The sequence below is a fragment of the Eschscholzia californica genome, unplaced genomic scaffold (genome assembly GCF_041429995.1).
Source record: "Eschscholzia californica isolate CP2 unplaced genomic scaffold, dmEscCali1.0.p SCAF_5, whole genome shotgun sequence".
Lineage (NCBI taxonomy): Eukaryota > Viridiplantae > Streptophyta > Magnoliopsida > Ranunculales > Papaveraceae > Eschscholzia > Eschscholzia californica.
Window position 1 is genome coordinate 42,729,989 of NW_028238472.1, and position 21,799 is coordinate 42,751,787.

Consider the following 21,799-nt stretch of genomic DNA (forward strand, 5'->3'; position numbering starts at 1 on the left):
CCTTCTAAAAAGCTTACCAAAGATTTATTTTTCACACAGGGGGAACTGAGTGAAAATATCAACACAATTACCTATCAACCTGTAAGTTATTTTGAGATAAAGTACAATGTTTGTTTTATTTAAGTTGTAATTTCCTAAGGAAAATAAATTTCTCACGAGAAAATTTAAAACTATTTCACAGAAAGGCGGAGAAGGGTCCCTCAAGCCAGAAGGTAATTTCATTTTTCTTTTAACAAGTTATATATATAGTTCTTATAGATTTGGTCAAATAGTTTAAGCGAGCAAAACAATGTACTTTCAAATTAAGTAGCATCTCTTTGTTTGTGTAAATTGTGAAACACAGAGTGTGAGAATGCTTGCGAGTTCAGATGTTCAGCAACAAGTCATAAGAAGCCTTGCTTGTTCTATTGCAATAAGTGTTGTGCTGAGTGTTTATGTGTTCCTTCTGGAACTTATGGAAACAAAGAAGAGTGCCCTTGCTACAACAACTGGAAGACCAAAGAGGGTGAACCAAAATGTCCTTGAAAACTCTTAATGTGATTCTTTAATAAAGTTCTTGGTTTGATTATTTATAAATGTCGAAACCGATGATTAATGGTATCGTATTTTCTAGTTTGATCAGACTACATTCATCGAAATAAAGATCTTTTTCTACTGTTGTTTTTGTCGCATAAAGCTCTTCAAGTTAGAGTTAAGTTTGGTCAAAATCGTCTACGAATGAATGAGATATTGATGAATCGGAGTTCCGAAATAGCCAAGGGTAGGTTTAATGGAGCTAAGGATCACCCCAAATCACCTTGAGAAGTATAAAGGCAAATTGGCTTATAACCTGTTTTAATTAACATCTTAAAATATTTTGTTATAAGGCATGTCCAAATTGAAGACACATTACCTTTAGCTGATCAAATTCTTATGTTTCACTTGTTTTTCTTGTCGTATAAATTTGAAAGATCGAACAACAATTAAAATGTTTCATCATCCACAGACCATTTTTACTTCTTGAAGGAGCACGAAAGTTTACTGTTCCTTCTTATGACAAAATGTTGACATGAATATTTATCTTAACCTTGAGAGTTCTCAAATTTCTTCAGTCTTCAGATAACACTCACACAGACAAGATTCATTCATATACACAAAAAGTGCTAGTACATACATTTTAACCCGAGAAATATTACAGCATCAAAGATGATTGTGCTACATTCAAAATTTAGAACCAGATACAGTTCCAGAACTTCTCGATTGATAGTCGATCACCCTTGAAAGTCAAAAAGTCGAGTGTAACATTGATGAGTCCTTATGGTGGCCGGCGGCATATACTTGTTAAACCAACGCTTTCCTGCCATATACGATAGAGAGAGTCTTAAAGAATGTTCATTGAGATGCTTCCTAAAGTCCGCTACAAAAGACCCTCGATGGCATTTTTTGGCAAAATCCAGACAGAAGTCGAAAAATGAATGTGAGTTGTAGAAGAAAAACAATCCCAAACTCATCCTAAAATAATGAAATCCTACCTCAGAGTTATCATGGTCGAACCTAACCAAAAAGACGCAGCTGCAGCCACTAATGTCATGTGATCTCCTAATTTCGACAATATGGGCATCAAAATAGAGAGCCTGATCCATCTTCTCCTGAAGAAGAAACAAACTCAAAGGGTATTGACATGACATATAGTGCAAGCAAAGAGTCGAAGAATACATAGAACTACTAAAAACTGAAACTTATATATACAAGTTCGTACCTGGAAGCATAGAACAAGATCACCAACCTGGACTTTCTCACATTCAGAGGGCTCCACAGGGATAGATCGCTCACGGACCGCCCTCTTCACATTCACCCACTCATCCTCTTCCTTACCAAACCCAAGAAATCGTGCAAGCACTTCCTACAAAAAAAATAAAGAAAAAGATTACTCATTTAGGTATATGTAAGCCGCAAACATTGGGTGCCACCTCATGTCCGAAATGAGCACATTTACCGTAGTGTCGAGGCTCTTCTCCCCACTGGAATGATCCGTACTGTGGAATCAATTTATGCAGTTGGATGATGTTTCAGATTACCCAGTATTACGTATAATATTTATTATTGTCTTACTAAGATGTTATATCAGGATAAGAGAAGGTGTTTAACTATCTATTCGTTACATAAAGCTATATATATATAATATCCATCACCAGTTCGATGCGTACTGGTTTTATTACAGAGATTTAATTAGGTTTCTATTGCTTTAGTTATCTTATCATGAGTAATTTATTTCAGCAAGTTGTTAGGAAACTCTGTTATCAAGTTAAGTTGGTTCCTTATACATACCTAAGTTTGAGATTATTAATGATACAGAAATTAGTAGAGAAAAAAGATCAAGAAATAGATCTCTATTTTGTCTATTTGAACTTTGAATTACTTTTGTGTCGTAATTCTTGTCGGCCGACAGGTCAAGCACCGTATCGGTTATTATCACTCCCCAATTGCTCCTTCCCCAACTTACCAAGTTAGTCATCCTAATTCAAACATGGCTAATTCCAATTTGTGACCAACTGAAAAGTTTGGCCCCATATTTATCTGACATTCTAATTTGGCCCTTAATACCATAATTCTGTTAGTCAAACTTAACAGTCAATATAGTCTTTCTATTTTTACTGTTCCTTTGAAACTACTTCCGTTATCCTTTATCCTTCTTATCTCTCTATCTACCCCAGTTTGGGAGAACCCCCAATAAGAGAGAGAGAAAGAGATACATGGTGGTGTTGTGGTGGTGGTGGTGGTTTTAGAGGAAGAAAGCGATAGTTTTAAAAAAAAATTGTTCAAGGTCCCTAGCAACGGTCTTCTGGTCTTTGTTGGTGAATATTTCCGGCAGATAAGAAAGATAAAGGGCATAGAGGGATACCATTTGAAAGAAAGGGTAAAAAAGGAAATACAATATTGCTTGTTAAGTTTGACTAACGGAATTGGGGGCCAAATTGGAAAGATGGACAAATATAGTGGCCGAATTTTTCGATTAGTCAAAAATTGGGGGTCGAATTAAAATTAACCCATTAAAAAAGTAAGCAACTTGCCACGGGGTTGGTGTCTCATTCATCATCGACACTCGCAGTAAAAGATTCTAGACCTCGCTCATCTCAAGACCTTGAGGCAAGTCCTTCAAAGGATTTCGACAGAATCACATGGACATTAAAGACAAAAAAGGTTGTCTAGAATTTTGAAACAAGGAGGTTATTAGGTCTATGTACGAAAAATATATCTGCCCCTCAAATTGGGCAGCTTAAACAAATTATAAAAGTTTAGAGATTAAAAACACTCACAAATTCGCCAGACCTATGAACTCTGTGGTTGACAAAAAACGCAACATCGTACCTGCATGAAGTAAAGAGATGTCATATGTATATATATATATATATATATATATATATATATATATATTATATTTTCTATTTGCATATCTACATGTGTGTCTGTGTGTTGACAATATCATTGAATAGGTAAGCATAAAATTAATAGCCGTAATAAGTATTGGATCCAGAAACTGCATCACACACTCCATCCCATTGGATTGCATTCTTACCATGCCTCGTCTTTTAATGATTTGGCCTCAAACCTCAATTCTGATATATCTAGGAGCCTCCTACCTGCATTTTGTATTTAAATAATTAGACGAATTGAGACACGGAGTTTAATATCAAACACCAAGAGAAGTAAAATATATACTCTTTAGTATTTACCGATAAAAAGGAAAAATATACTTCATGATAGTGATAACAAACATTAGAAATGGTTTTCCACCTCAAGGCGGAAAAGGCATGTGCATGCAGAATGCTATCACCTAGTAATTCTCAAGGCGAGAGATGAATGCATCAAGGCATATGTCAAGTTAGAAAACAAAAAAGCACAACATCCATATGAAAGAGAAACATGATGCAGGTTGCTACTTCGTTTGTCAAACAAGAAAAATATCAATCTTTTTAAGTCTCATGAACTCCAAACGGAATGTACATTAACAACAAGAAGCTAAACCAAGGGACCCAAATGCATATACATGCAGAATGCTATCGCTTCGTAAGTCTCCATACGGCAGTCTAAGCAATCATCCTAAAAGTGAAGATAGAAAATGAAAGCCAGGAAAAGAAGCACCAACTCACGACGACATTGATCTGTAAAATATGATTATAAACCGCACATTCTAATGTATATTTGAAATTTTGAAAATACATTTCTGCTTCGTAGTACAAAATCAGTGAACCAACTGTCCATCTATATATCAAGCCTTTGAAACATCAAAATAGGGGGTGAAAAGTAAACAAAATTGGCCTGAATAGAAAGATAAAGACTGACGCTCCACAATTTGCATTATAAGTGATTATATGTCGATAAACAAACCTAAGAGATTACCTGTAGGGTTGACAAAGGAATTCTCGGCAGGTTCACTCTTAGGAACAAAGGCATCTGTTGAAGCAGCAAGCTCAACTTTGAGAGAACCATGTGAGTAAGAAGCTTGATGCTTGGTTTGGCCCGAACTTCCCTGAGACAGCCAACCATGTGTAGGAGCGAATATAATACATATTGTTTAAGATGATATTAGATAATCCACGGTAAAAAAAAATACAACAAAAGACAAACCTCTTCTTGTTCTAAGGAAGGGTTTCCAGCACGACCTGTATCATGACTACAATTGAAGAGAAGGAAGAATTAACCATAGATTCAGAGATGCTGCAACTTCTTAGTTACCAACTTAACTAATAAGATAGGTAGTTAATTTGATTTACTTACCTGAACTTTCTAGCAAGCTTTTCTAAGATCTGACTCAACGTCTCTTCTTCTGAGTCTTCTGTTGGCGGTTGCATACTTGCATTTATCCGATCTATTTAACAACAAAACATGATCAAATGCGGAACACTGCAAAAAAAAAAAAAAAAAAAGATAAACCTATTTCGAGGGGGTAAGTGAGAAAAAGACCTAACTATACCAACAACACAGATACACTCAACATGCGTCCAATAGGTTACCGCCGAAGATGTTGGACTTAATGCATTTGGCATAGGGACTTTCGGCCAGTTTGCTCTTATTACATTTACAAAACGAGTCCTAACGAAAGCTACAATTTCGCTTCTTTCCACTTTTTACTTGGTTTACCTTAAAAACACTAAAAAGGACAAATCTATCAACTACTTTCAACTCAAAACAAACAATATATAATGAAGATCAGTTTGACCTAAACATAATTCCCTCTGAGTTACAGTTGATTTGAACCCAAATTAGTAGAACAAAGCACCTCTCACTTCACTTGGATTGAACTACAAAAGGGTACAAATAAATGATATAGTTTCTAATTAGGTTAAATGTATAAATCAAGATCAAAATTTACCAAAATGAGTTCCAGGAGGGTTTTAACTCATAATCAAGATTGTTAAAACTAGGGCTTGCATTAATCTTGTTCATGTTGTTCTTTCTTCCTCTAAGCTAAAACAATAACTACAGAAATTTCCAGTTTAAATGCCAAATAGAAGCTTACTTAACTAGTGATTCATACTCAAATCTAACTCATTAAAATCAGTAATCCGATTAAATGCTATTTTAAGGATATATTACTTACCGTTAAGTTCAAAGTTACTTCCTTTCCTTCTCTAGTTCCGAGAAGGGAACAGCAAAATCTGTTCTTGAATGAAGATTCTGCCGTTTAGAGAGAAGTTTTTGTCTAAAGGTGCCAAATTTCTAGTTGCCTCTGGGCTCTGGCTTACAAGGGACATGTCATTTTTAGACTTACTCTTTTTTTTTTTTTTTTGTTGAAACTTTTGAGACTTACTCTCTTGGTAACTTTTTTTTTTTTTGGTGTAAATTTTGCATAATATGGGCGAAACTGCGCAAATATATTCCCTCTGTATACACTCGCATAAATCGGTGCAGGGCTAAAAATGTTGAAAGGTGCGAAGAACAACATACTTCTAGTTGTCGTGGACCAGTACAAACGGTAAAATTGTTAGAAACCGTTCCTTGATAACAAAAATTAAATTTCATCGATTTAATCAACTTAAAAAGTTTTAACAAGAGCAAAATAAAGTGTTATGAATTTTATTTTGAGAAGAAGAAGCAAGTTAATGTGGACCTTGGCACTCGTGACAATGATAAGTTCTGCCAATGATAAGTTCATGTGAAAGGTTCTAAATTTTACTTGGAGAATGAAGAAGCAAGATAATGTCAACCTTGACACGCGGGGAATGTGTTATATCTACTTTTTGTTTTGAATTTTTTACAAATGTGAAAGTTTCATAAGAAATCAATTGTGCGTAGTCGTTTTTCAGTTATTCAAACATAACATAGGTAATGGTCTCCACCTTTCAAAGTTCAAACAATAAAGAAAACCGAATCAAATAAACTTCTCTTTCAAAAATTGTAGTCAACATAGGCGAACAAAAATCAAACGACAAACTTCCAAAAAAAAAAAAGATGAATACAACCTCAGTGAGGCTTAAATACTATGTGTTTCTCTACAATAACCAATTCCACATTTTCCTTATTTGCTTAGGCTCATAAGAATTTGATGAGAAAAGTTCTGGTTCCTTCAACTCTACCTGAAAGTTCATAACATTCATCACCTTGCCTGTCACAGTGAACTAAAATGAAATTGCAGCTGATTTTGGGCTACCCACTTTGATTATCAAATTATTGAGTGATCATTCTGCAAGAGAGCGAGGAAAAAAAAACTTATTAGTATCAGCCCATAACGACGAAATATTGGATTCTATAATGTAGTCTACTCCAGGATGATTAGCCCCATTGTAGGACAGGTAGGCCCACTGCAAGCCAATATCATGGAAAGTTAGGTATCAGAGCTAGTTTCAGGGAACACTGGACCAGAGATGTGTCGCAACTTCATTACCTTACCCCGTCACGGAGGGAGAGTATTAACACTAACCCACATTGCCTAAGATTTAGGATTTATATTGTCGATCAATGTTTAGGCAATTCTTTCCTTCCAATCTAAGTTTTCTCGAAGAGTTAGGTCCAATGGGCTCTAATAATACTCACTTGTCAAACTCATACTACAAATGCTAGAAGAACATGCAAGAACTTGAATAGTACTGATGCAGTCAGCGAATGACCTAGTGGAGTTAGACCCAATAAGCCCTAACAATACTCACTTGTCAAACTCATACTACAAATGCTAGGAGAACGTACAAGCAGTCATTGAATGACAAAAAGCATCGAAGATAAAATGCTTTAACTATACTAACCTTGTCTTTATTGATGTTGATCTCTCTTTTACATTCTACCACCAGATTTTGAGACTTGCTTTAGAACACTTGAGATCTCGTCAGCTTTCGCATCACTATTTATGTGAGTGATAAGTGGACTTCCGCCAGGAACAATATCGTCTTTCATGAAGCTTCCTACTGTTCTTAGTAAATCTTCAGAACCTTTCTCCACAACTCCTTTCATGATTATAGTTTTATGTGTTCCAGAAATTAGTTCTTCATAATCAGTATCGCCCGTCTCACCAAGAACCACATACATATTTGCGACATTTAATCCCCAACGAACAAACAAGTACCTTCCAAGTAATGACATTATAAACCAATTGAAATATAAATGCCCAAACGATTATAAAGATTGTTTCTTATAGAAAACATTTTAAATCTATAAGCAATAATCAATACCTTAGTGCCTGAGATCGAGAGGCGAGGAGAGGGATAGCTTGCATCCGTGTCGAGCTCCTGCAGTACATTAGATGACATCGAAGTCCTCGCATTCTGAGCTTCTGTCTCAGCTCATCTACTTTCTTTGCCTGAAATAATTGATCATAATAATACGTAAGACTTGCAACAAAAAACAAAGAATTCCAAATGCTAATATCACCAAGAACAAGCCCACCATTAAACGTGAACGTCATTCGATTTAGTAAATTGCGAAAATGGATCCAAGTTCAAAGTTTTCTGAGAATTACTATCTAAAGGATTTGGGGCTGTTGTTTGACTCTTGGGGTTTTCATACCTTTATGTTCGAAAAGTAAAAAATATTAATGGCAAGTGTATGTGTTTCGTACCTTGGTAGGATCCTTCATCATATACGAGATACAATAGCCATTGCTTGATTTGGTGTCTTCCTCAATTGGGCTTGAAGAATTTTCATGTTCCCCTCGGCCTTCCTTTGTGTTCATAAGTTTCCAAATAGTCCTTTTCAAGCCGTCACAACCCCAACGATATTCAATATGAGATGAATAATCAGGGTCTGGATAGAACTTCCCGTCATCATCTGTGGAAGAACCCGGATAATACACTTCACTCCCGCTACTACAAACCAAAGCATCAAAATCCATTACTTGGATCTTGCCTGATTTCAAGAACTCTAATGTTTCACACAAAGGCATAGCGGTTGAGAGTGCAAATCCCGAGAACCGTGCAGTTTGACCATCTGACTTAACAGCCTTGAATATCTCTTGTATTATTGGAATCATCTTGCCCTCCGGAGCACCTTCACTGTCATAGCAATCTAGTGCTATAACGATTAGTCTACGCCTTCTTCTTAAAGAGTTATATTTGCTTCCTACATTCTCCGGCTGTCGTTTTCCACTCTCAACTTCTTTGCGTGCCGGCTTAGGAATCTTCTTTAAAATATTTTTCACTTGCTCTTGTAGCTCAGGACCACCTTGTTCTGCAATTTTCTCTAATTCCGCAGCATCGTATTCCAATGAACCGTTAATTGAAGTTTTTTCGCCATCAACTGAGAGTCGAAGAGACATGTCATGAACATCCGTCAATGAGTCACTGAAAGACTCTTCGGCTATGCCATCATCTATTGGAGTGTCAGTTTGCCACTGGGGGTGCCTCATTCTACAAGCGGCCACTCTTGTTAAATACGTACGACAATGCTCCGGCCATGAAAAGAGGTGTATATTCTTCCACCCGTTATTCCTACAGTCATGCCATAGATTCTTCTCTGAAACTAGTTTTAGTAGTGCATCTGAAATTGCTTGTTGATCATGTGGATCTACGAGTAACCCGTTGTTCAATGCCTAGGCATCATTCAAAAGAATAAAATAAGACAAGAAACTACATATATACGTATATACAGTTATACATGCGAAAAAAAATCCAATCATTGGTCGGTACTATATCATTTGTAGAGGTAAAGTCATTTCGGCAAGGCTAAAGAGAATGTCATAGACTCATGATAAATAAGAAACACCGACCTGATGAATGTCGACTGGGCCACCATTTTTAGTAGCCACCATTGGGAGACCATGAGCGGCAGCCTACAATATTCCAAGCCAAGAACGTCAAAGTTTTGATTAATGAACTAAGGAAAGGAGACTGTAATGTATGAAAAACTCACCTCAATTAGAGTAAGACCAAACGGCTCCACTAGAGCCGGATTTATGAACACTCCCTGACATTTTAACAATCACTTATATGATAATCATTCACTTAAAAGAAAGAAAGAGACAGCGAGAATTTAATGAGAGACATCATGCATGGAATCGGAAAAACCTTTGACTTCGCTGCAAGACGATAAATATCTGGAACATCGGATTGTTTGTGATGCTTTGGGTATGCAACAAGCCCGTACAAATCATACTTATCAATCAGCTTTAGAACTGTCGTAAGCACACTAGCATTACCACCGGACATTTCTTCTATATCATCTCTGTTTCCCATTATAAGTGTCTATAAAGAAGAAAATATGGTCGTTATAAGCATATCTTTATATCACGATAAACATCCAAATTACAAAATATTCAAATACTTACAAGATTGGCTAACTCCCTTAACGGACGACATTCCCCAAAGGCTTTGAGTAGAGTGGTTATGTTCTTTTTAGGATCTGGCCTTGACAAAGCCAGGATCATCGGCTTGTGGGGATTTGATAGAAACCGCATAACCTACAAGGGAAGTTTATTTGGCACGAAAATATTAGAGAAGATATTAATGACCATGATGTGGCAGCTGATGTCAGCAAAGCATGTCATCTGATCTACCAATTTTTATTCAGTTTTGTAATTAATGAAAAAATTAAAATGTTACACTTACTTCGGACCATATTGGCGGTACTGCCCTAGGAGAAGACCCCTCCCCACTAATAAGTGAAGCGAGTTCACCGTCTGCTTCTGGTTGATCTTCTTGAACTACGACATTGCTAAAATCCATACCAGGAGGGATTACCTGCAAACATCACATTATCACATGATTCTTGATGCCTAAGATCATGATAAAAATTAGACAACTCACATGTATCTTCTCTTTATGGGTAAAAGTAGTTTTTTCAAAAAGAAAGAAAAAAGCACAAGAATAAAACCCCAACGGGAGAAGCGTAAAGCTTTGAAAATAAAACTAATAATGATATCGATATAAGGAGTTGAAATGAATTCTCGTTTAGTGTATTACTAAATAAAATGTTTTGATTAAGAAGACTAAACGAATAGAAAGCTTAGAAATTGCACTTACAACCATCCTTAATAGAAAGCTTAGGAAATTGCACTTACAACCATCCTTGGCATATAACGACCATGGCAATTAACACCACGTCGAGCACGAGCCCTCAAAACCTTCTCGAGTTTCACATCAAACCCATCATATAATCCCCATTGCTCCTCTATTTCTTGCTTGGTACTTGTTATAACAAGCTCGGCAGCATCAAGTGATAATTCCTCTGCTTCGATACGCCTCATTATTTTGTATGTAGAATTAATGTCCTCCTTTGATTGTCTTCCTTGCTTAAGAAGTTGCTCCAACTTGTTTCGTCCAAGAGAGTGTCCAGTGAGAACCATAGGGACATTTAACGCCCCCGAAAGAAGTGCTGCACTATCTCCGGCATCTGCATAATGGCCGTGAATCACGTATGGCCATATAGGTTGACCTCCACCGATTTGCTCGCCCAAAACCCTCGACATATTAAGAATGTGAGCTACTGCACCATCGACAAATTCTTGAATATGGGGCCACAATAATTCCTTGCTGAGGTACTTATCTCTGGGTCCAAAGGGTATTCGTATGATATACGCTCCACTGCTTTCTCCTACTTCCTCTCCATCGGCATAATCAGATGCCGAAGTTAACATCTCTGTAGGCTCACCATAACTCCAATCGATCTCAGGTGAGGATATTTGGCGCGTGAATAGGTCAACCCTATACACCCCGGGCATTTTAGCAAGTGCTCGAGCAAGCTCAACCACATATTTTACCTGAAAATCAACACGACAAAAGCAAAAAAAAGTCAATCGTTGAAACGAAATCCCACAATTGGATCTTAATGTTTGAGACGTGTCACTTAAGAAGATAACTGATTAACTAGTTACCTGGCCACCGGTATCAGAATCTCGGCCAAGCTCCATTTGTTCACCCCGCACCAAGCCATGCAAACTGATCAAAAAGATAAAGTTTGGAGAAAATTTTAGTACGAATATGTATTTTAGAAATGTAACTATGGTCCAGACTCCAGAACTTGCTGAATTGAGATATTAGACTCTAGCGGAAAGAACGTCTATGTATATATGAGTACCTGATGAGGGTAATATAAAGTTTCTTTTCTTTGTTATCATCAGACCAGACTTCAAGATTGGATAAGTTTCTCTGGAACTTCTTCCTTGGTGTTTGCAAGATCTCCCCAATTGTATCGCCCCTCTCTCCCTCGGACAAATCTTCTGACATATCTTCCGTAGCATCCCTTCGCCCTTGCTCTCGTTCCCACCTTCTAGTCGCTGATCTTTGAAGATCTTCCAATTCCAACTACAAATTCGTCGACAATAAATATTTTTATTTCAAATGTAAACTGAAGAGCAAATTGATATGCGTATCTAACAAAGCTCAAGTGTGACGAAACATCTGGTTCGATGCTATTTTTACTTGAATTACTATAATATAAAGAACACAAACAATTTAACTAAGAGAAATGCTTCTCTCCTAGTTTTACTCAAAAACTGATGTGACATCTTCTGATCACACAAATCTGTCAACTTTTTATTTTTTTTCAGAATCTAAAATCAATAGTACATCAATGATATAACATATCGAATTAGTTAGTGAAATACGGGTTGGTTGATTTGTAACATGTGTATCTCTTGGCTACCATTTTAGAGCTAAGAACCCAAATTTAAATAAGTTTCTCTTAACAATGTCTTGTCAAGCAAATAAAATTTCGAAATAATTCAGTTTGACATGACAAACAATATAATATTAAAAAAGGTGTTGGCTTAGAAAATGATATTGATATTCATATAGTACATGATGGGAGAAAAAGAAGAAAGTGAGTGAGGGAGGGAGGGACCTGTTTTTTCTTGCGAGCGAGATGCCAAATACGCCAACACATATTTTCAAGACGAGAACTACGTTCACGAACATTACGAGTAGCAACAACTTTAAGCCATGTCCTATGAAGATCTGTTTCATCAACACCTGTTACTACTTCTTCTACAAAATATTTTGTTGGATTAAAATGAACTCCTCCTCTTTCTCTTTCCCTTTCTCTCTCTTCTATTTGATTTGTTGTTGATGTTGTTTCTATTGCTTTTTCTCCACTATGAAGTATTGCTTCTAAATACCCATTTATCCATTCATTCCCTGCCATTTCAATTTCTTCCTCCTCTGTTTTTCTTCAAATCCAAATTCTTTCTTCTATAAACTTTATAATTAAGTAAATGGGTATGAAAGAAATTTTCAAATTTAGAGAGAGAGAGAGGTTTATAAAGGGTAAGAAATAGTGAGAGAGAGAGAAATAGGCTTTGTTGATTGATGATCATGTGAAAGCTAAAGAAGAGGAGATGTTGTTAAAGGGCAATAGTTTCACACGTGGAAGAGAGAAGGAAGACAGTTATTAAGTACGTCACACGTGTCAGGAAAACTTTCTAGTTTGGAAAGGAGTTAACTTCACCCCTTCCTGGTGGGTTTTTGGTCCGGTTTTCACTGGCTTCAAGGTTTGGACCGCTTCCCAATGCTAACTGACCGTTTTCTTTTCTTTTTCTTCTTCATAATACCCATAGTATTTGGGACAAAGACCATACATCTCTTTAGATCCTGTTAGAATGTTTTTTTTTTTTTTTTTTTTTTGGTCACAACCTCTCCAATGCAAAATTTAATTAGGATCTCGGTGTCGCTGTTATTTTAGACATCTTTAGAAAGACACTATGAATTTATAATGTGCTTTTGAGGATCTGTACGTGCCACATAAACCAAATCTCATACTCAATTTATTTTACAAATCTCATACAATCTTTATCCATACATGTTAACTAATCAAATTTCAACAAAGATTTAATCAGAGAAATCTCATACTTCTTCGTCCACGAAATTTTAATCATAAATTAAGAGATTATCTCAAAAAGAAACATCAATGGAGATGGAGACTGAAATTTTAGTATTAAGAAACTGAGAAATTACCGTAATCGAAAGAGTGTCTTTGTCGTCCCACTTGAAGATCTAAGAACAGTAATTAGGGTATTTTTCTATTCCTCTCACTCTCTCTATAGCTTATTAAGGAAATGTTTGTTTCCCAAATGATCCCCTATTTCATGACTAGTGTCCAGATGGTCCACATAAGTTAAAAGTGTCGTCAAAACCCCCAAAGTTACTCCTCTCTTTCAGATGAACTCCCTCTCTTTCTCTAAAAACTCTCTCTTATAATCTCTTTATTTAGTTATTGGGCGATTGATATTGATTGAATGACTGCCTATGTCTATAATATGTAGAAGGAGCGCTAACAATCGAGTTTTCACACTTGATACCTAGGATTTTTAGAGATTTTTTTGAGTGTTGCATTGGAGATGCTCTTACATATCAAAATTTGCTCCTAATATAAAATTAAAATTATTTTTTTTTTTTACTGATTTTATTAAAATATATTTATTATTTATTATATAGAATTTATGTGAAGGGTTTTCGATAAACTACATAAATTTCATATAATCAGTAAAAAAGTTTGGAAGATTCTTTTGAAAGCTATCGTAAATTTCACATAATCAGTAAAAAAATCTTCATTAGAAGTGTTATCATAATGAGTAAATTTCATATAATCAATAAATTTTGATACAGTCGGTAAAAAAAATGGAGATGTAGCCTGAAGTTTTAGTATTAAGAAACTGAGAAATTACCGTAATCGAAAGAGTGTCTTTGTCGTCCCACTTGAAGATCTAAGAACACTCGAGTTTCAAGTATGTAATTAGGGTATTTTTCTATTCCTCTTACTCTTTATAGCTTATTAAGGAAATGTTTGTATTTCATGACTAGTGTCCAGATGGTCCACATAAATTAAGAGTGTCGTCAAAACCCCCCAAAGTTACCCCTCTCTTTCACATGAACTCCCTCTCTTTCTCTAAAAACTCTCTCTTATAATTCTCTTTCTTTAGTTATTGGGCGATTGATACAATTAATTTTCATCAAATTTTGATACAATTAGTAAAAAAACTCTCATTTTAATTTAATATAATCAATAAATTTTGATACAGTCAGTAAAAAACTCTCATTTTAATTTAATATAATCATCGAATTTTGATACAATTAATAAATTTTGATACAATTAATAAATTTTGATTCAAATCAATAAAAAATGATTCATTTTAATTTTCATATAATCATACTATATACTCCCAATATAAGCTACTGTAATCAATTAAAAAATTTCATTTTAATTTCATATAATCAATAAAGTATTCTTCATTACCACATTACACCGGCTATAAATAGAAAAGGAAATTCTAGATACCCTTGAACATGAAGTAAAAAAAGGAAAAAGAAAAATAAATTATCAAAAGTATTACTTCCCTTTTCGGGATGTAGATGATCTTGCACCAACAATGAATGCACAACTTGCATTACCTTCCTTTCATTTGCTCTCCATGCAAGTAAACAATTATTTCAAGTTTACTAATTATATGAAACTAAAATGAAAGGTTTGTTTTACTGATTATATTAAATATATTTATCATATAGCTTATACGAAGGGTTTTCAGTAAGCTACCATAAATTTCATATAATCACAAAAAAAACTCCGAAGAATCTTTTGTATACTAACATAAATTTAACATAATCAGTAGAAAAAGTTTCATTACAAGTTATCATAATCAATAAATTTTATATAATCAACAAAATTTTGATATAGTCATCAAAAAGAACTTTCATTTTAATTTCATATAAATAAGTAGATTTCGGTTCAACTTATTCATGATAATAAATGGAATATGGATATTTTTCTTCTTTCTGAAAACTGACTACGGAGGTCATTACAATGACAATTGATACAAGATGTGATATGCACGATAACTGCCGAATTAAACTTTGAAACAACGGGCTTTACCCAACTAAACTTCTTGTCTAAAGCCCAATGAAATAAACGGCTTAAAGCCTATCCAACGACATTATTTATACATTTAATAACCCAAGTCAATAAACCAGGAATTCCACCTCCTCTGAAAAATCGAACCTGAGACCTCCTGAATTTTAGAGTTTATGTCAACACTATCAACCACTTGGGCAACCAAAGTGTTGACCAATATGGATATATTGAATGCTACATTTGAACCTAATGTCATTAATCTTATTTTCCCAATTAGTTTCAATAACAAGGATCCTGACATAGTCCAAAGGTCCTTAACGAGTTTGAGTAAATTTATAGTTCTCTTTGTATAATATTATGATTTCGACTCTCAACAACAATAATATGGAAGACTTACCGTGGAAACATATATGGGTTATTGACAAGTTCCTACACATATAACCATTTTTATGAAAATATTGTAGTGATTAACTCCCTATTCAGAGCAAAATTGATAAATATAAGCAATGGTATGAATTGTGCTAAATGCGGTATGACAGAAACTCCAGAACACACTCTCCTGCATTGTGGTTATGCCAGAAATATATGGTTTTACTTTTATCTATAGTCTTTTAACGTAATGGATTACATGATGGAAAATGAAAACAATTGCTCTCGTTTGAGTCAATGTTCCCTTATAGTATGACAAATGTTAATTTTGTTTTGAACATATATATCAGTCGAAAATCATATAGACATTATCCGGAAGATTGAAGGAATCCTGAAGCATAACAACACTAACATCATCTCAGACTACAAGGCAGATAACCCCACCGACTTTCCATCACACCAATGATCTCCTCCATCTCAACCGTTTGTCAAAATGAACGTTGATGCTTCCTTGACTCACCTTGCCAACAACGTAGAAATCAGTTCCATTCTGCATGATCATGAAGCGAAATTCACTATATCTAAAGAAACCACTCTCAGTTGCACGTACCAACGAAGAAAGCGAAGCGAAAACTAGTGTATGTGGAATGAAATATGCTCAATCGAGATTCACTACGTGATCATTGAAATAAATAATTAGGCATCATGAGAAATTTAGAAGGAGCCAATGTTATCCATTTATGGCAAACCAAGGCAACAATCCAGAACATCCAAACTATGCCAAACATGTTCACGTCAATTTGATTTCATCTTAAACGTTAACCGCCAAATTTACTAGCTATATGGTCTCGAAAGAACCAGGGCGATCAAATATGGAGTTCTATTCCTCACCCGATATCCCATTTATATAGTAATCAACACCTCTCTCAATCTATACATGCAACAGTTTAACAAAAAAACTCCGTCATTGAGTGTGTGTCCGTTGCTAATAAGTTTTTCTCCTCTCTTCAGTCCTTCACTTTCCCTTATCCAGCTCTCTTTGTCCTATTTCCATCTCTAAATCTTATTATTTTTATGGTTTGGTTCGAAGAACCCGTCTCATCATTTAATAGGATAAGTGATATAAGATGAGTCTATGAAAGAGATATGTGTGTGACACGTGTATGTACGTGACGGATTGAGAAGACGAGATCCGACGATCAAGAATAAATCAGAATATTTGAAGATAGATGAAGATCCAATGATATTTAGTTTCATGTAATTAGGATTCTTGTAATTATCATTATATTCATTCCTAATTTAGTTAGAAGAAACCAAGAAACCCTAAACCTTAATTTCTCTACAAATAGGAGAGGGTAATAGGAATTAAATCATTGAGTTATGTTGACCCATGTAACCGATCAAACCCACGAGTTGTGGTGATTATTAATGAAAGAATTATTTGTCCGTGGATGTAGGTTGTGATTATCCGACCGAACCACCTTATATTACCGTGTCAATTTTTTTCTCAACACTAAGGCATATTGTTGCGAAAATTTTTTTCACCATTTATTCACCACGGTTTCTGTTTTATATGACATATTTTCGTTGTGTTTGTGACACCACATAGATTCATTTCATCTATATGTTTTCCGGATTCACCCGTGACAATTTAAAATCACACTTTCTCTATGATGACTTCTCTTTTGAACTAAATTATATCTTGGAAATTCGCTTCGGCGAATAGAGTATCATCTCTATTTTGACTCTTAATTCCGTATTCACCCGTAACATTTTTAGGACCATAATTTATCTATGATGACCTTTATTTTTCTCCAATTTAGACTTCTTTCATCTATATTGTGTTTTCTTTCAAAATTGTACCCGTGGCTTTAACATTTTCACGACACCATCATTTTGGTTGTTAATTCTACACATTTTTTTTGGCATTTTGACAATGATTTTCTTGTCAATTTTAAACACAACAGTTTTATTTTGTTGTCACTCATTAAGTTCATAGTTGATATTTTCTTACACGATAACAACTTTCTTGTCGATATTACTCGTCACAACTTTTTTGTTGTTGACATTTTCTTTCACATTGTTCATACAATGACCATCTTCTGTTACATGACAACAATGCATTTACTTTCGCTGTCATTCATTTTCACTCAATCTATGACCGCATGTCCAACGTTTTTGTTTTGACTTAATCATCATTCTCTCATCTTCACCAAGCATAAAAAATTCGAGAGTTGTAAGAAGACAAATAAGAAGAATCTACAAGTGTTTTCTCTCTAAGTCGGATATTTCAAAATTTTCGTGCTCCGACTTGCGGATAGGCGGGGGTAGGGGGTAATAGGATACGCGGTATAAGATGAGTATGAGAAAAGAGATACGTGTGTGACGGACCGAGAAGACGAGATTCGACGATCAAGAAGACGAAATCCGACGATCAAGAAGATGAGATCCGACGATCAAGAATAAAGCAGAATATTTGAAGATATATTCCAAGATATATGAAGATCCAAAGACATTTAGTTTCATGTATTTAGGATTCTTGTAATTATCTTTATATTCCTTCCTAGTTTAGTTAGGAGAAACTAGGATATTCTAAACCCTAATTTCTCTATAAATAAGAAAGGGTTGTAGGAATTAAATAATCGAGTTATGTTTGACTAATGCAACCGATCAAACCCACGAGTTGTGGTGAGTATTAATAAAAGAATTATTTCTCCGTGGGTGTAGGTCGTGATTATCCGACCGAACCACGTTATATTATCGTGTCAATTATTTTATTGTAGTTCTCTGATTATCAGATAATCGTGAATTTAACATTATTTCTGTTGAAATTGTTTTAAATATAGGTTAATGTCTAACTCGGTTTGCGATTCAAAAAACAGTTTTGGTCCGACCCATTTATTTAGCTTTGTCCTAATCTTATAAAAGGTAGATATCAATGTAAAAGATGTATCCTATTATCGGTAGGGAGAGAGTTAGAGACGGCATAGTGGTAGAATTTTAGTGAGCAACAAATATTAATTTTTTTGAGAAATCTCTGCAATCTTATACGTCATTTATAATGAAAAATTATCGCACAATTGTTTGTCAGTAGGTCTCACAACTGCGTAAATCTCTTATATTTGTGCAATTGTTTATTTCCATGATTGTTTTCTTAGTTTGTTTGTTTTTATCGTAACAATTTCTTTCCATTTCTCGTGATTTAGATTTGGCCAACCCTTCTCATTGTGTCTCCCTATTCATGGTGAAACCACCAGGCAACTCCAGTGGCCACAAAACCATTGTCCACCTAATCAATCATTTGGGTGCCGGGAGCAGTGTTAAAATTGACCCCCTTTTTATGTATGTAAAGAATATCGAATTCTTAGTACTTATAATAAAATACAAAAATACATCCTCGTTAAAATAAATTTTGCATTATGGGTCGAATGAAATTTTATTTAGACAACTCAACCGAAATACCAAGTACCAAAACTGTCATTATAATGAAGTTCTAACTATCATATTCTGTAACAGTATTATTTTAAATAATGCATTTGGGATGTTGCATCATTGTGGACATTGATTTGAGACACAAATAGACAACCTATGTGCATTATTTTTGTTTTATTCATTATTTGGTAGCATTTTAGAGTGACAAGAAAGAGCTAAAAAGTAGAAAAGCTATGTGATCAATTTTTATGCCATAATCAATTAAATTGAAAGGTAGACAAACATTGTCTTATAAATTATACTTCCTCAATCCTCATTGTCTATAGTTGTATATCTAGCCAAATGCAAAACATATATGAAAACTGTCACAAATTCATTTGAAGAAGCCTAAATGCATTAGGTTTGATGGGGAAGTATGTGGTAGTAGAGTCAATATTCCACCACCAAGCAAACTTTATCTTCATTTTGTCATCTTAACCTAAAATATGTTGAAGGTTTAATCTTTCCATTCCTTTCTATTTGGTTTTTGTTAGAAAAGTTTACCTCTCTGTCTCTACTCACATGGCATTCCAAACATCTTGCAATGTTTCATTGGATGATATATGTACTTTCTCATCTTGATAAAGATAGTGCAGACAAACCTTTTATGAGTATCACCCCTTAGCTTCCATTAATTTTCATAAATAATTGAGACATATATACAAATAGCTTATAAATTTCATGTCAATGTGATAGTGACTTATTTGGATGGTTATATCTTCTTATATGTTTCAAGTAGGAGATTTGTCTGTCTTCATAGAGTTGGTTCTTTACTTCTTTTAGCAGCAAGATTCCGTTCGACGTATTCCCGACTTTTGGGTCATGTCGTAAATAAAAGGGAAAAACAACAAATAATTTAACAGATTGAAGTTCGTGCGTCGCGTTTATATTGGTTAAAGCCAATGCTTTGGGGTGCCCAAAATTTTATCGGAGAAAATTATGGGTGAATCCGATTTGACCCAGACGACTTGATTAGGCTAGAGAATACTTTAGTTTGAAGAGTATAAATTATTTATTTTTTTGGGTTACTTCTGTTTTGGCCTTAATTTCTAATGGGTCCACTGCCAATTTTGTCCGAAGGTTCGATTTGACATCCAATTTTTTATCAAATTTTCAATTTCCTTTTACGCCCGTCTGTTCGGAAATTGTTGACACACTAAATGACGCGTCACTGACCACCTACAAGTGGATGCTATTGCTATTAGCTTCTTACAATTCTTACACATTATTTCGCAGGTAAGTAAACAAAAGAGACAACCAACAATGAAAATCTCACCCGCTATCTCTTTTTTACCTCTTTCTCTTCACGGCACGAAAATCTCGCATATGGTGAAACCCCTTAATGAAGCTACAATTGAACTCTAACTAGGTTTTCTGCTTGAAGCCATCTTCAAGGGTGGGAGAGAAAAAGAAATACGGTGGTGTGAGCACCGGTGGTTTAGTCGATGGGGCTAGTGGTGTAGCCAGTAATTGTGCTCCGTGTGTGTGAGAGGGTCCGTGAGAGAGAGAGAGAGAGAAATTACAATGAATCTCTGGCAAGAGATATTCCGGTCGGGAAAGACAGTGGTGTGTATGACTGATGACTTAATTGACCATGTCAAATGTTATTAACGTGTGATTAACACTTTATGCGAGTGAGCTCTTCTCCAAATGCAAAAGTAAAGTTTTATAGAAACACAGGTCTTTTGCCATGCTCACATAGCACATACATTATATTTGACTTAGTCCACTGACTTCAATGAGATCCTACCTATTGACTTGGATAACATGATGGATAATGACTTGTGCCCGTCCCAAAGAAATAAGACTCGCACTTTGTGGAGCAAGAAAATTTGATGGATACAACATTTTAAAGAGAAATAATGAATTTTGTCTGAAATTCGGAGGCAACAAAATTTTCTCTTCTTAATTTCTTTCGATCTTCGGTCGCTACCTCCGATTACCACAATCATCGACTTCAAATCCATTATTTATCACCCTCTCCTCCTCCCACTATCTCTTCTTGGCTCTCTATATATCTGTTCCAGCCTTCGCCGGAAATTCTGGTTTGGGGGAAGGACACCTCCTCTTTCCCCAAACCAGAATGTACTCTAGTAAGGGAGGAGAGAGAGATAGGAAGGAGGAGGAAGAAATGGAGGTGGTGGTTTAAGGAGAAGAAGAAATGGTAATGGTGGGAAAGGAGAGGAAGAAATAGTGGTGGTGCGGAAAAGAGGAGGAAGAAATGTTGGTGGTGGAAAGGACAGGCGGAAGAATAGGGTGGTGGCTTAAAGGTTCAAAAAATTAGAGATTGTCAGCAATAGCATACTATCAGTATGCCGACAACCGTTACTAGAGTGGGGAAGAAATGGCGGTGAAGGGTTTGGGGAACCAAAATAGAAACAAAAGCTTTTGGTAAAAAATGGATGCTACTATATGCAACTTCAATTTTACTAAAGACAACTATTGGACAAAAATAACTAAACAAAACTAATAAAAACAGTGTCCTAAATTGCCAACTAACACCAACACCAAAACTCAAGTATAACCGAATTTCTCCTCCATTCTATACACAACTCTAAAAAAATTATTAGACAAAATAACTAAATAAAACTAATTGAATACTTGTCTTAAATTGCTAAACCAACACTACAAGAAAAAATCAAATATAATCGACTCCGATGACTCCAATTTGCGATAGTTAGTTTTTTCTCTGTCATTCATTAAATGGATCTTT

General features: G+C 35.2%; 2 protein-coding genes across 6 annotated transcripts; both read right to left on the bottom strand.

Moving 5' to 3' along the window:
- Positions 1–1,103: 1,103 nt before the first annotated feature.
- LOC147539388 (protein SAWADEE HOMEODOMAIN HOMOLOG 1-like) lies at positions 1,104–5,821 on the bottom strand. 5 transcript variants are annotated; one of them, XM_086642345.1, is made up of 10 exons: positions 5,792–5,821; positions 5,582–5,753; positions 4,759–4,849; positions 4,609–4,654; positions 4,381–4,510; positions 3,557–3,620; positions 3,297–3,348; positions 1,739–1,882; positions 1,512–1,628; positions 1,104–1,336 (listed from the first exon to the last, which is right to left on the bottom strand). In XM_086642345.1, the coding sequence occupies exons 3-10, from the start codon at positions 4,830–4,832 to the stop codon at positions 1,295–1,297; spliced, it is 669 nt and encodes a 222-aa protein (XP_086498471.1). In that variant the 5' UTR covers positions 4,833–4,849; positions 5,582–5,753; positions 5,792–5,821; the 3' UTR covers positions 1,104–1,294. The 5 variants fall into 5 exon arrangements, with proteins under 5 accessions (XP_086498471.1, XP_086498468.1, XP_086498470.1 ...); XM_086642342.1 differs by having other exon boundaries at positions 4,369–4,510; positions 5,582–5,721; positions 5,792–5,813; XM_086642344.1 differs by having other exon boundaries at positions 4,369–4,510; positions 4,759–4,884; positions 5,582–5,721; positions 5,792–5,813.
- A 517-nt stretch (positions 5,822–6,338) lies between these two features.
- Positions 6,339–12,959, bottom strand: SPS3F (sucrose phosphate synthase 3F). Its single transcript, XM_086643953.1, has 13 exons — positions 12,247–12,959; positions 11,482–11,708; positions 11,279–11,342; positions 10,466–11,164; positions 10,014–10,145; positions 9,734–9,865; positions 9,474–9,650; positions 9,319–9,372; positions 9,176–9,238; positions 8,030–8,998; positions 7,644–7,771; positions 7,221–7,537; positions 6,339–6,664 (listed from the first exon to the last, which is right to left on the bottom strand). Exons 1-12 carry the CDS (start codon positions 12,544–12,546, stop codon positions 7,249–7,251), a joined length of 3,234 nt encoding a protein of 1,077 aa, XP_086500079.1. The 5' UTR covers positions 12,547–12,959; the 3' UTR covers positions 6,339–6,664; positions 7,221–7,248.
- Between the last annotated feature and the right edge of the window lie 8,840 nt (positions 12,960–21,799).

Coding starts and splice junctions, on each gene's coding strand:
- SPS3F (XM_086643953.1), bottom strand. CDS start 12,546: ATGGCAGGGAATGAATGGATAAATGGGTATTTAGAAGCAATACTTCAT. Junction 10,146..10,465: donor GTTATATGCCAAGGATGGTT/GTAAGTGCAATT, acceptor TGATGTTTGCAG/GTAATCCCTCCTGGTATGGA. Junction 9,373..9,473: donor GTCTTGCAGCGAAGTCAAAG/GTTTTTCCGATT, acceptor TTAAAATGTCAG/GGAGTGTTCATAAATCCGGC.
- LOC147539388 (XM_086642342.1), bottom strand. CDS start 4,832: ATGCAACCGCCAACAGAAGACTCAGAAGAAGAGACGTTGAGTCAGATC. Junction 4,511..4,608: donor CTTCCTTAGAACAAGAAGAG/GTTTGTCTTTTG, acceptor TGGCTGTCTCAG/GGAAGTTCGGGCCAAACCAA. Junction 1,337..1,511: donor TCGACCATGATAACTCTGAG/GTAGGATTTCAT, acceptor CGTATATGGCAG/GAAAGCGTTGGTTTAACAAG.